The 13,520-nt window shown below is 44.5% G+C and overlaps 1 protein-coding gene across 2 annotated transcripts in view; it reads left to right on the top strand.

The window, feature by feature from the left end:
• Rab7a (RAB7A, member RAS oncogene family) overlaps positions 1-13,520 on the top strand; it is a 48,787-nt gene that overhangs the window by 19,673 nt on the left and 15,594 nt on the right. For both annotated transcript variants that reach the window (XM_006236849.5, NM_023950.4), the window contains exon 2: positions 11,871-11,931. In XM_006236849.5, the coding sequence (XP_006236911.1) occupies positions 11,879-11,931 (53 nt within the window). In that variant the 5' untranslated portion in view covers positions 11,871-11,878. The remainder of the gene's footprint in view (positions 1-11,870; positions 11,932-13,520) is intronic.

Genomic DNA, 13,520 nt, shown 5'->3' with positions numbered 1-13,520 from the left:
TCTTTTACTTTTGAGACAGGCTCACTCATCTATCCCACATTGTCCTCGGATTTGCTGTGTAGCTGAGGCTGGCTTTGCACTCCTGATCCTTCTGACTCCACACCTGCCTAGAGGATGTGTACTACCACACTCAGCCTGATTTTGGAACTTTAAACTTCCAAGTGCGAATATAGATTACCATTTACCTGGCTGCTCTTACTTTCCTTTGGGGTGCTGTTGAAGTGAATAAGAATTTGTTTTGTATAAGAAATGTAACTGCATGAAACACCTTAGTTTTTTAAACTTACGGTATACGTGTTTTTGTATATAAATACATCGTGGAATAGCCACATCAGGCTGTTTGATGTATTTCTGTTTTGCTGTGGTGAGAACACTTTAAATGAACACTTTAAAATGTACTCTGTAGTTTTCCTGTATACAGTATATTGTTACTAACTAGGCACCATAATGTATATCCATTCCCTTTCTTCTCTGCCTGGCCACTGGTGACTGCCACCTACCATCCAGGCTTCTTTGGGTTTGAGATCACTTAATGTACCATATCTGTCCTACAGTTCCACTCACTTTTCAGCAAATGATAGCTTTTATTCTTTATAGTTAGAAAATATAAATCTCCCCTCCTTTTTTGTGGCTTAAAAAATGACTGTGCATGTATGTGTCCACCATTTGTAATGGCTAATCTGTCTGTCCTAGACTCTGTCTGGAATGAGCTACAGTCCAGATTTGGAAGGCTCGCCTGAGACCCAGTGTGATAGCAGCAAGTGTAGGTGTTCACAGGGGCAAAGGTGTTGGGTCCTCCGGACTGTGATTAGATGTGGTTGTGAACTGTCTGATGTGAGTACTGGGAGCTGAATCCCCTGCCCCTGGATGAGCAGTGTGTGCCTTCATTGGCGAGCTCTGTCCACCTGTCCTTTGGTAGGCTGTTTTCATCCTGTGAGCTGCCATTGTGTTTGGGCTCTTACTGAGGTCTATGGGCTACATGTCTACTTTTTCTCATTTTCTAGGTTGACTCTTTCTGTTATATTTGCACATCCTAAGTTTTGTACTTGATAATAAACTATTTGTAATCCATGTGATTACCTTACAAAATGGCATGAACTTTCTTAAAAGGCTTTTCTCCCATCTGTCCAGACTGTGTGGACTTTCTTGCCTAAGCAGGGCAAAGCCGCCAGTACAGGTTGTAAAGGCACATTGAGGCTTGAGGCTTCTAGTCAGCCACTTGGTGCTGTCCAGGCTGTCACCCCTCTGGTGCTTTGGTTGAATTTCTCTTTGCTCTGGTGTTACTCATGATTGTTAGGACTGGTGTCAAGCTTAGTCTTGGTGCAATCTAGACTTTCAGGTAGTGTTTGAGCATCTATGGTCTGCTGAGACAGTGGTCACAAATATTTTGGAATGTACAGTACTATTCTCATGAAGAATTCACATATCAGATATTACCCATTGTTTGCCATTGAAAAGCCAAGATTTATGCTGTACCTTCAGCAGGGGGAGAAATGCATTAGATACTGGGTAATAAAACAAGAAGTGATTATAGGTTGAGATTTGAGGTGGCAGGCTATGTATTAATCCTAGTAACATACTTCACATGTTTAGATTCACACTGCAGCATAACTTTATGTCACGGTATAAGTGTCCATATCTGCCTTTTATTGTGGTGATTATTAAGCAGTTAAAATGGGGCTAGTGCTGCTGAAGAGAATTTGGTTTATTGAGTTGTTTTCATTACGTATAGCTAGCCGTGACTAGTAATGACTAACTTGCACATTCAAGTCTTGACCAGTGTTCCACAAGCTTTTCCCACTACTGTTCTTCCTTCCCGCTTGTGTCTCTAGACATTTTCCCAGTGTCTTCAGGTCCTGCCCTCTACCTAGCAGTATCCCCAGCACCCATGGAAGATGTTAATAGATGCACTAGTATGTGTGCTGGGCCCACTAGATCTCAGGTCGCCCGCTCATTGACTAGCCTCCTTTTGGGGACTACGAGATCAAGATTCATGGCAGATGGTAGCAGATGGAGGTTAACAAGGGTCAGAGCAGTTGCTGTGTCTGTTAGTCATATTTGTGACGTGCATAGTTCATAACTGGACAGCTGAGGAAAGTTTTGGAGGAGCTGTCTTTAGGTATCATTCTTCTATTTTCAGTTTTTTTTGAGGTCTCATTGTGTATTCCTGACTGGCTTGAAACTCATGATGTGCTCCCTACTCCTCAAGCTCACTGAGATCTGCCTGCCTCTACCTCCTTGGTGCTGAGATTAAAGGCATGGGCTGCATGCCTAGCACTTGGATAGATAGAGATGCAGGTAGTCGTCCGTACACATTTTTGAAGAGACGTGCTAGTCCGATCAAAGGACCTTGGAGGTTAGGAATCTAGACTATCTTTATGGAGAGTCGGATGGGCCAAGAGTGTTCCACATGGTTGGGAGAGACTGTTTCTATCTAGAAGGATGCTCTGTGAAGGGTGGAGGTAGACTAACACTTACTGATTGGATAAATGCTTTTTTAATCTACATTACTAAAGCCCTAATGTGATAAGGCTACTTGCGAGATATATTTCTTTTTTTTTTTTTTTTTTTTCCTTTTTTTTTTTCGGAGCTGGGGACCGAACTCAGGGCCTTGTGCTCGCTAGGCAAGCGCTCTACCGCTGAGCTAAATCCCCAGCCCACGGGAGATATATTTCTTATGTCAGACGACATAGTAGTGGTTTTCTCTGCATTATCTTACTTAGGGTGTTTGTTTTTCACATGAAGGCAGAGACTGTTTGAGTCGATGCAGTGGGATGTGTGAAGCGGGTAGAAGTTAAACCTGGGTCTTCCCATTGCTGCAGTGCCTCCTCTCAAGGCTTGTCATGGCTGTGTCTCTGCAGTGCCTCCTCTCAAGGCTTGTCATGGCTGTGTCTCCGTGCTGACTCGCTCAGTTGCATTCATCTGTTTATTCATTCTTTTTCCTCTTTTCTTCCGTAAATACTATTTGTGTCTGCACACAGGGCAGGGGTGTGCCCATACATGTGCTTGCCATGATATACATGTACAAGTCAGAGGGGAACTATGTGCATTAGATTCTTTTTCCATTCTTTAGGCTTAGGCAGCAAGTCCTTTATCTGCTGAGCATTTTCACGGGTCTGGCCTGGTTCGTTCTTTCCCTAGTTATCATCATTTAGTCATCTTTCTTAGAGTTTGGAGTCTCAGCTTGTCTGCAGTATGGGACATGATCTGAAGTTCCTGAAGAGCTCTCTTTGAACAGGGCAGTCAAAGCCGACGTTAAGTCAGGCGTGGGGGCATGCCTTCCCGCACTTGGCAATGGAAGCAGAACAGGAAGAATTCAAGGCCTTCAGTCTCAGATCCATAAGGAGTTCAAAGGTCAGCTTGGGATATACAAATAGTCCAAATCAAAAATAAAAACTACAAACATTTAAGTAAAACTGTAATTAGAACCTGGCTTGGTATTGGGTATTTTGATACCCATGAAAATAATGTTTAAGTGCTGGAGGATGATTTGTTTAAAAAAAAAAGTCATTGAAGAGTGGGACTCAATGCTAAGGTCACATATGGCTTCATAGTTTCTAGCTGTGACCATTTCACCTTCTTATTCCCTGTAGGCCTTAAGTTCTAAGCAGCAAATTATCATTGATGAAGTAGCAGAGAGAGGATATGTACCATGCTGGACAGACCAGTTCTCCCTAGTGGTGTAGGTGGATGTCGTGCAGTTAGGGAAGCTGCTTTCCTGTCTCTTACCTGACAAGCAGTATGTCATAGGTAATGTCACCTCTGATAGCAGCACCACAGAAGCTCCTGGAGCCTACACAAAGGGACAGTAGTGTGTAAGGGCACCCAGACTGACTGTAGGAATTAGCCAAAGCCTCCTAGTACGTAGCTTTCTTGTCTGTAAATGAACACCAGCTTGCCTCATGCCAATAAAATACAGACCCCTGGGCAGAATTTGTTGAAATTTGATGGGGAGGGGAGTTGCCAGTTATCTCATCTAATCTTCCTAGATTTCTGCTCTCTTCTTCAGTCAGCCTTTTAGGAAATCACAGGCCACTGAGCATGTGTGTCCTGCCAGGGTGTGTGATCCCTAGCATCTTAAAAACAAGATTGGTTCCAGTTTGTAAGGGAGAGCGTAGGGAACACTTATTATCTTGCTGCTTCAGAGACTTTTTTCTTATCCAGATTTAACAGTAATCCTTTCTGATGATGACTGATAGCATAACAGTCCCTAGTAGGGCTGGAAACACTACTGACATGTCCCTACCTTTGCCGTGTTCTGCTTGGACTGCCTGCCTGGCGTCATGATGGTATCATTTGACTTCCCAGATAGCCAGCCTCTAGAAGGCAGCTCTTTCCATCAGCTTCTTTTATATGACATTGTATACTTGAGCAATGCTAGTGTTTCCAACCTAGCGCAAGATGGTGAAGTCCCAGCACAAACAAGCATTCCTTTGGGTGAAATTTAAGTCCCAAATAATCACATTTATTTTATTTCGAGACAAGATCTTACAATACTACAGCCTGTGCAGCCTTGGCTTTACATGTATCAGGGCTGGCCTCAGACTCGGGATCCCCTTGTTTCACCTTCTCCTGTGCTTTGTCTGCTGAGCTGTCTGGAGTCCTGCACTCACTCCTGAGCTCCTCTGTCCAGCTTGCTCACAGTCAGGCCTAAATCTCTTTTGCTCTGGATGCTGTTTGCTCCCAGCCTCACCTCCATTCTAGTGTTGTCATCTCTGGCCTAGATAGCTGCAGCACTGCCCAGCACTGCGTCTTTGGACCTTTAGTTTCAGAACTTTCTCATGGCCTGCAAGGACCCATATGGTGTGCTAGTAGGCTGCCTGGGTTTTGAGGTCTGTGGATGGACACACTGTTTGCTCTGAAACTCATTGCTGCCTTTTTCTACTTAGGCCCAGGCTCAGCTGGTTCTTCTCCAGGGATTGTTCCCAGTTCTTGAAGCTGTCATAACTGCCTTCAACAAACATAGTTTGATCATAGTATTCTACACATGGATATAGTTAGCATACAGAGTAACAGGTTTCATTGTGACATTTCCCTACATTGTTTTGTTTGGTGTCTCCTTCCCACCCCCCAGTATTTTACTTCGTGTGCTTGGTATGGTTTCTGCCTGTAGTCTAGTGCTTATTTTTGCTTTTGATACGTTAGTGAATATAGGGAGAGTAGTATGGCGCTGATTGATGGTCCTGGATTAAAGAGTCCTGTCAGTAGCAGGATCCAGGAATCATAGAGTAGAGCTTCCACATGGTACACATGTACATACACACATGCAGGCAAAACACGAATATACATAAAAATGAATATTAGAGTAGAGCTTCCAGCATCCAGAGGAGAGAGAACAGGACTAAAAATAGAAGACATGGTGCTGGATAGATGGCTCAGAGTTTAAGAGTTCTTAATGCTTTTGCCTCTAGAGTACCCAGATTTGAGTCCCAGCATCCATACAGTGGTTTAAAAGTGTCTTATGATTTCACTTACAGGAGATCCAACATCCTTTTTGACCTCTGCAGGCATCTAACACACATGTGGCCACAGATTCATGTAAGAAAACAGTCATATATATGAAGTATATTAGAAATATAGGAAAAGAGAAGATATCTGAGCAACTCTCTCTGTATTGTTGTTGTCCTAGGCAGTTTGGCTTTTATCGTTTCCTCCTAAGCCCACTCAAGGGTTTTTACAGTTTCTAGTAGCATTTCCTCTTGAATTTCTTTAGAGATGGTAGTTCTAAATTAAACTACAGATACATAAAGTTCCTAGAACATACAAATTAGGCATGGCCGTTGGGCTGTGGATTTCAAGTCTTAACACATTTTAGCATCTCAAAAACAAGTGAAAAAACACAAACTCACGTAGGTGGAAGCAGTGGCTTCATTAAGAGGATGGTGACTTGGTAACTGTCCCCCAGGAATGGCAGCATGGCTAGCTTTCAGGCAGACTCTTGGAGTTTCGTGCTGTTCCACCTCCCCTCTTAAGCTGGCAGAGTGCCACAGATTATATGTGGGACCTCAGTCACCCAAGCAGAGCAAGGAGAGTCTGGAGGCTTGGAGGGTGGAGGTAAGTAAGGTTGGGCTTTTTAGACACCTCAGTTTGACCTGAAGGAAAACTACAGGTGGGCCCTGGTTCCCGGGGAGTATGGAACCTGGACTTGGATGGAGTTTGTGGCTAGATTGCCAAGGGCACTTTGCTACACAGTCAGAGAGAGGTGCATAAACGTAGTGGGACTGGTTCCTGAGCTCTACCTTCATTGTTCTTACAGCAGTGAGCTGACCACAGCTGCCCACTCATTCCCTTCCTCATTTCCTCACCTGCCTGGTGTGGTTTTCACTCCTGCCACTGTCTCTCAGTTTTCCCGGGCAGCTGAGCTGCTGCTTCTGCCTTTTCTCTCCACTGTGCTAGAGGACACCAGCATTTGTACTTTCTGACTCGGGGCTTTCCAGCATTTTCAGTTGGTTTTTCTTGTTTTAATCAGTGAGTTTCTGCTTCCATTTCCAGTTCTGCTCAACTTCAGTCCCTTAAGGTAATAATGTATTTCTGGGCTCTCTGCTTTAGAAACTTTATTTCATTTGTATTGTCTGGAGTGTGTTTTGGGGCTGGAAAGTGTTCATGTGACTTGAGGTGCTTTTGGAGGTTATGGGACAGCTTGGGCAGGTCGGTTCACTCCTGTGAGTCTCAGGCATTGATTTCAGATTGCCCCATTCGACAGCAAGTGCATTTCCACTGAGCATCTTGCCAGCCAGAGTCTGCTATTCTGTTCCCTTCTCCTGTGTACAGTTTTCCTGTGTGTAAGTTTATTTTATGTAAGTGATAGAATTGAATGTAGTCTCACTGCTCTGAAGGAAGGTGTGGTTGGTGTGGAAAGGTCATCTATTCAGTACTCTGAGACTTGGGGGTTATGAAACAGTCAGTACCTATTGGTGCTATTGGTCACCTTAATTCCACATCTAGGTCATTTAAGATCCATAAAAACAATTGTAAAATGGAAGAGTGCGACCTTCTTCCAGCTTCTGGGTAGACTTCTTTTACTACAGTCTTTCAGGGTGATCTGCAGCTCTCTTGAGGGCAGCAAGCATATTTCTGAAGGAGAACATTTGGTGACAGTGGGGACCGTTACTGGTAGTGAATACGTGGAGTACCAGTGGGCCTTGCCTTTTCCACATTGATTGGCTTCTTGATCTCTTTCTTAATTTCCTCCTGTGTAATGAATGCTCAGTGCCACTGCCACTGTCCTCCTTTGCCCAACCCTCCAGCAAGTATGAGAAGTGGGGGGGGGGGGGTACTGAATGTCCTTTTCTCTTTAAAAAGGATCATGCACATCTGCATGCCAGAAGGATTCATTGGAGCCCACTACAGATGGTTGTGAGCCACTGTGTGGTTGCTGGCAATTGAAGTCAGGACCTCTGGAAGAGCAGTTCGTGCTCCTAACTGCTAATCCATCTCTCCAGCCCCGATTAACTGGATTTTCTTACTCTTGGGTTATTATTCAAAGTGGCTATTCTTCATTCCTGCCCCTAAAGGTCCAGTTGACATCTGTCCCCAAGTTGTCCTATACATTATGCTTTCTAGACCATGTGATAGAAATAATTTGTTTATGTGTGTACGTATTTTATATATACATGTTCTGTCTGCAAGTATGCCTACATGCCAGAAGAGGCCATCATACCTACCCATTACAGATGGCTGTGAGTCACCATGTGTTTGCTGGCAAATTGAACTCAGGACCTCTGGAAGAGGAGCTCTTAACTGCTGAGCCATCTCTCCAGCCCCCAAACGCTATAATTTTGTTTTGTTTTGTTTTTAAAGAAAGGTGTTGCACATACATCAGATACACAGAGAAAAAGACTTACTGTGAAGGAGAGGTGGGTCTTGGAAAGCCAAAAAGTTCCAGAAATAAATTCTTAACCTGAAAACAAAGGCATTTGGTCTGAGGGCTTACACGCAAGTGGTATATTGAGCTCAGGCCTTGCTGAGAGTATCTCCCTCTCACCTCAGGAGCTATTAGGCAACCCTCCCTCATGCCAGCATGGGTGTAGCTGAGGTTACCTTTCTTCACCTGGGTTTGTTTCTTTACAGACAGAATCTCTCTATGGCTCTGGCTGTCCTGGAACTCCTCTGTAGCCAGGCTCGAACACACAGTGCTGGGTGGAATTAGCTAATGCTGCTATCGAAGCCTTTCATATCTTAAGCTCCTCCTCAGATTTAAAAGTCCAAAGTCATATTTATATTTTCTCTTTCCCTGTTTGATCACAAACTGATCTTAGAAACATAATTTTTATCAAAACCATAACAAGTTTTCACTTAGACGTCTTATTACATAGTGTATGCTAGGCGTTTTGCTGGGAGCCAATAAGGCTGATTTCACCGGTGCCTCCTGAGCTGCATTGGTAAAAGCAAAATATAACCTGATGTAGGATGTTGAAGCCCACCATGGGCCCCTTGAGGGCACAGTAACTTGTATGTTTCCTTCACGGGGGAGCCTGAGCAACTGGAAGGGAACTTTTCCCTTTAAAGAATAAATGTGCTCTGCCAAGAGTGACTGATGTGCTTGGGCCTAAACCACGTATGTGCTGAGAGGACCCTTGTAGGAAGTCCCACTGTTGATGCCCACTGCCTCCTGCTGACCATGTGTAAAAGCTGTGGGTCTGAAAGATCTCTCCACCCCTGAATACTGCTTCAGCTCCTGCTGCCTCCCAAGGAGAAGTGTACAACAGATAGAGTTCAGAGATACATACTTCTCTCTCTTTCTCCTTTCTCCTTCTTTCCTCTCTCCATCTCCCTTTAGTGCTGAGGATCAGACCTAGGGCCTTGCATGGGCTAGACATGCTCTCTGACCACAAAGCAATGTGTAACCCCATTCACAACATTATCCTTTCCACATTTTTCATAAATTAACAACATGTGAGAATTAAAAAATAACCAAATCCTATGCTCAAAACACTGTTTGCTGCTGTGGGGATTTGATGGCTTTGGAGCAGCAACCTGTGTAGTTTCCAGAGTTGGAAGAGGAAGAAAATGACTCAGAGGTGTCTCATCACTGCAGCAGCGTCAGCATGCTAGGCGCTCTGTGGGCGCTGCCAGGGAGCAGAGACTCCAGGACGGAAACAGATTTGATCAGTATGCATGAGCAGAGCCTGAGCATGGTGCTTCCTTTCTGATACTCAAAAGGGCTACTAAGAAATCAAGCTATGGCCAAGCCATGTGGTGCTTTAATCCTAGCAGTCAGGAGACAGAGGCCATGGTGGGTCTCTGTGAGTTCTGTACCAGCCTGGTTTACATAGTGAGGCCTTGTCTAACACCCCCTCCCCCAACAGAAAGGAAAAGAAAGTTTTACAAAACTATCCACTGACATAGTGTAATCCATCCCAAAAAGTGATACTAGCCAGGCAGTAGTGGTGCATACCTTTAATCTTGGGATTAAAGTACTTGGGAGGCAGAGGCAGGCAGATCTCTTTAAGTTTGAGGACAGCCAGGGTTACATGGAGAAACCCTTGTCTTGAAAAACAAAACAGAAGTGATACTAGACCTTCGATGAGACTGAAACCTTGCTGAGTCAACGCAGTTTGTGGGGAGGCAAGGCTCCATATGTAGTGTATGGTTTAGAGTATGAGAAAACTCTAGGTATGACGACGGGTGGCTGAAGGAAATAAATAGTCTCTGAGGGTCACTTCTTTACACAGTCTGTACCTGGCCCTAGCACCTGTTTTTCTTACCAGTGTCACTGAGCTTAACAAGTTGTTATAGACTGAGCTGTGAATGGGGGTGTTGGGCAATGAGAGTAGCCAGACTTTGATGGTTAATCCTGGTTGCCAACGTCATTCGACTGAGAGATATTTAGGAGATGAGTAAAGCTTGTCTTTGAGCATGTCTGTGATAGCATTTCCAGAAGTAATTTTTTATTGTATTTACTTTATTGTGTTTATATGTGTATGCATGTCCCAGCATACGTGTGGAGGTCAGAGGACAACTTTCAGGAGTTGGCTCTCTCCTTCCAGTCTTTAGGACCAGGAATTGAGCTCAGGTCATCAGGTTTGGAGGCAAGTGCCTTTACTGCTGAGCCATGTTGCTGACCCCAGAGACAGTTAAGTAGGGAGACATTCTTTGAATGTGGGTTATACCATACCTACCTTGCAGGTGGGAATGGGGACTGATGGGGAAAAAAGGGGCCAGGAGGAAGCCTAGTGCACACACAGGCTTTCTTGCTGTATGCTTTCTGTATCGTGATGGCACCAGTTTCATTCACTCCCTGCTGTGATGTTCTATCTTACTGTGGGCCCGCAATCCTTGCAACTGCCCAGTTGCCTTTGAAACTGTGATCCAAGATAAATCATTTCAAGGAACTATTTTTTTTGTCATAGCAAATAGTTTTTCATTAGTTTATGAGATATCGTTCCTGTCTCCACACTGTCTCTATAGCCAGAAACAATGGAAACAGTCCCTTTGAGGGACATAGGGTTCCACTTCTTTGTAAGCCAGTTGGTACCGTATCTCCTATGTGCTTTTGGGTGTGCTGTCACACACTGCAAAAGCAGCTGGCAGACAGCCCCTGAACTGTGGCTTGCAACTTTTTCCCTTGTCATCTGGACTGTGTTCTGCTGTGTTCTCTGTCTGACCTGTGTTTGGGACATACATTCAAATAATAGCAACCAGTGCCTGCCAGTTTACATACAGTACTTAGCCAACAAGTAGTGTTTTGGAAACCCACTCATTGACTCAGACGTTCTTTCTTTGTTAATAGCTCAAGGACTGACAAGTGCTGGAAGTGTGAACCAGGGGTCAGTCAGTATCTTACGTACTGTATGGTCATGCAAGCAAAGGCTGCCTAGGTTTTTGGGAAAAGGTTGTCCCTAGAGTTGCACTGTGAAGTATTGTTCATCCACTCCACTAATCTTGTGTTTGATAATTCTTTACTTGACACCAGGCACGTAGAAAATAAAACTGTCCTCATGGAGAATGTTAGAAAATGGAGAATATAAATAGTATATATTTAGATATATGTGTTTTAATTTAAAGCAGCAAACAGTAGTTGGGAGAGGGGGTGTCGTGTCGTAGGTTACAGTGGCTGGGATGAAACATCATGACCCAAAGCATCTTGAGGAGGGAGAGTTCATTTGGCCTACATATCCAAGTAACAGTTCATTGAGAGAAGCCAAAGAGGGGCTGGGGCTGAAGCTATGGGAGATTGCTATTTCCTGGACTGTTCCTTGTGGCTTGCTTGGCCTCCTTTCTTATAGAAATCTCAGGCAGGGGTGGCACTACACACAGACGGCCGGGCCCTCTTCCATCAATCGCTAATTAAGAAGATGGCCTACAGACTTACAGCCCGATCTTACAGGGATATTTTCTCAATTGAGGCTCCCTCCTCTCTCATGACTTTTAGCTTTCGTCAAGTTGACATAAAACTATCCAACACAGGGTGCTCCTTAAATAAAGTGGTTCCTAGCTGGCAGTGGTGGCACACACTTTTAATCTCAGTACCCAGGTGGCAGAGGCCAACAGATCTCTGAGTTAGGGACCATCCTGGTCTACAGTGACTTCCAGGTCTGCCAGAACAACACAGAAACACTGACTCAAAAAGAAAAAGAAAAGGAGGAAGGGAAGGGGGAAAGGGAAGGAAGGGAATAGGTTCCTTCGCTGAGAAAGTAATGCTTAATCTTCACTTGTAGAACTCTTAAGTCTGTTTGGAGTATTAATCCCAACTGCTGATGCCAGTAATGGACCCAGCACTTGAGAGAGAACCGAGGTCAGCTAAGGACTCACAGGTTCCCGGGGCAGTCTGAATGAAGGCTGGGGCTCAGCTCCTGTTGGAGTGGCAGCAAAGGACAGTGTCTGCCTTGGTGTTTCTTCAGCTCACCTGTGCTTTCTCCTTCCTACAGCTTCAAGGATGACCTCTAGGAAGAAAGTGTTGCTGAAGGTCATCATCCTGGGAGACTCTGGGTAAGTGTTCCTCATGAATTTGACCTCACAAGATCGTCTTGGAGAGCCATCTCAAGACAGCTCCACATTCTACTCTGGGTCTGTCCCCTGTCCTTTACTACTGGATTTAGCAGAAATTTGATAGTCCTTTGGTGTGTATTTTTGCTCTTTTTTTCCCCTTTTAGTATGGGTGTGTGTGCATGTCCTGTGTGGTTGTGTTTTCTTTGAACTGTAACCCAGGGCATGTTAGGCATGCACTCTACTACAGCTGCATCACCATTTCTTTTAACACGCTTGGGTTTGGGTTTCTTTTGAGGGGAGAGGGGACTGAACCCAGTAAATGATAGTCACTTTTCATGGATTCTCTTCTGTACCATCTGGCCAGACCAGGAACGGTTGTTTTCATGATCTGTTGTTGCTATGCAGATGTGGGCTCTGCACACGTGTGCATTGCCTTTCTGCTGCTGTGCCTGACCAGGGCTTGTATGTGGAAAAGTCAAAGCCAGAGGACTGCATTTTGTTTCTAGATCTTCAACTCACCAAGTAATCAATTTTTCAGTTGCTATTCAGATTGCCTAGTAGGGACTGGAGAGATGGCTCAGCAGTTAAGAGCACTGACTGCTCTTCCAGAGGTCCTGAGTTCAATTCCCAGCAAGCACATGGTGGCTCACAACCATCTGTAATGGCATCTGATGCCCTCTTCTGGTGTGTCTGAAAACAGTGACAGTGTAATCACATGCATAAAATAAATAAATCTTTAAAAGATTGCCGAGTACCACCCCCCTTTTTTTATGTGGGGTAGGTTTGGGGCAAGAGATTTGAGATAGGGTCTTACCATGTAGCTCTGGTTGTCTTGAAATTCATTGTGTAGACCAGGCTGGCCTTGAGCTCATAGAGATCTGCCTGCCTCTGTCTCCCAATTGTTTTCTACTCCAGTTTTCACATTTGGTTTCTTAAATGACTCATGATGAAGTTGGCACAGTGTTACATACCTGCAACTTGGAAGGCTGAGATGGGAAAATCAGCTAAGCCTTGAAAGGTTGAAGGTAGCCTGGGCAGCATGACCTGTCTCTGAGAAAGAGGGCAATAGGAACAGTAATAAAGGCATTTATGTCCCTGTTTTCCAAAGTTTCTTTTCCTTAAACAGCCATGGATTTTCTGTTTGGCCTGTTTGAATTGCTTAAGGAACCCTTAAACAAGTATTTTCTTGTTTCCGAAATTGCATTCCAGTAGGAATAAGGTCTCCTGCCCAGTACTGTCAGAAATGACATACTGTCCTTAGATCTGTGCTGCCCAGACTTGTCTGAAAGGAGTCTGAAGATCTTTGAGGATTACACATCTTACTGCTACTCCTCTGTAAATTCTAATTGTGCTGCAGTACTGGAGACAGAACCCAAGGGCTCACATATTAGGCCAGTGGTCCTCAGGCACTGAGCTATACCCCTGACAAGCACTACTGCCTTAGGCTGTGTATAGGTCCAAGTCATCTGAATGTGAATTTGATTCTTGGTGGAAAGCCACACAGGGACAGGGAAAGCTTTAGCTCTGTCTTCAGGTCACATAACTTTGGCCCTACTCTTCCTGAACACTTGGTTGGTAAATTTTCTTGG

The sequence above is a fragment of the Rattus norvegicus genome, chromosome 4, assembly GCF_036323735.1.
Source record: "Rattus norvegicus strain BN/NHsdMcwi chromosome 4, GRCr8, whole genome shotgun sequence".
Lineage (NCBI taxonomy): Eukaryota > Metazoa > Chordata > Mammalia > Rodentia > Muridae > Rattus > Rattus norvegicus.
The sequence above is the reverse complement of the archived record's forward strand: the minus strand, read 5'-3'. Positions and strand labels throughout refer to the sequence as shown.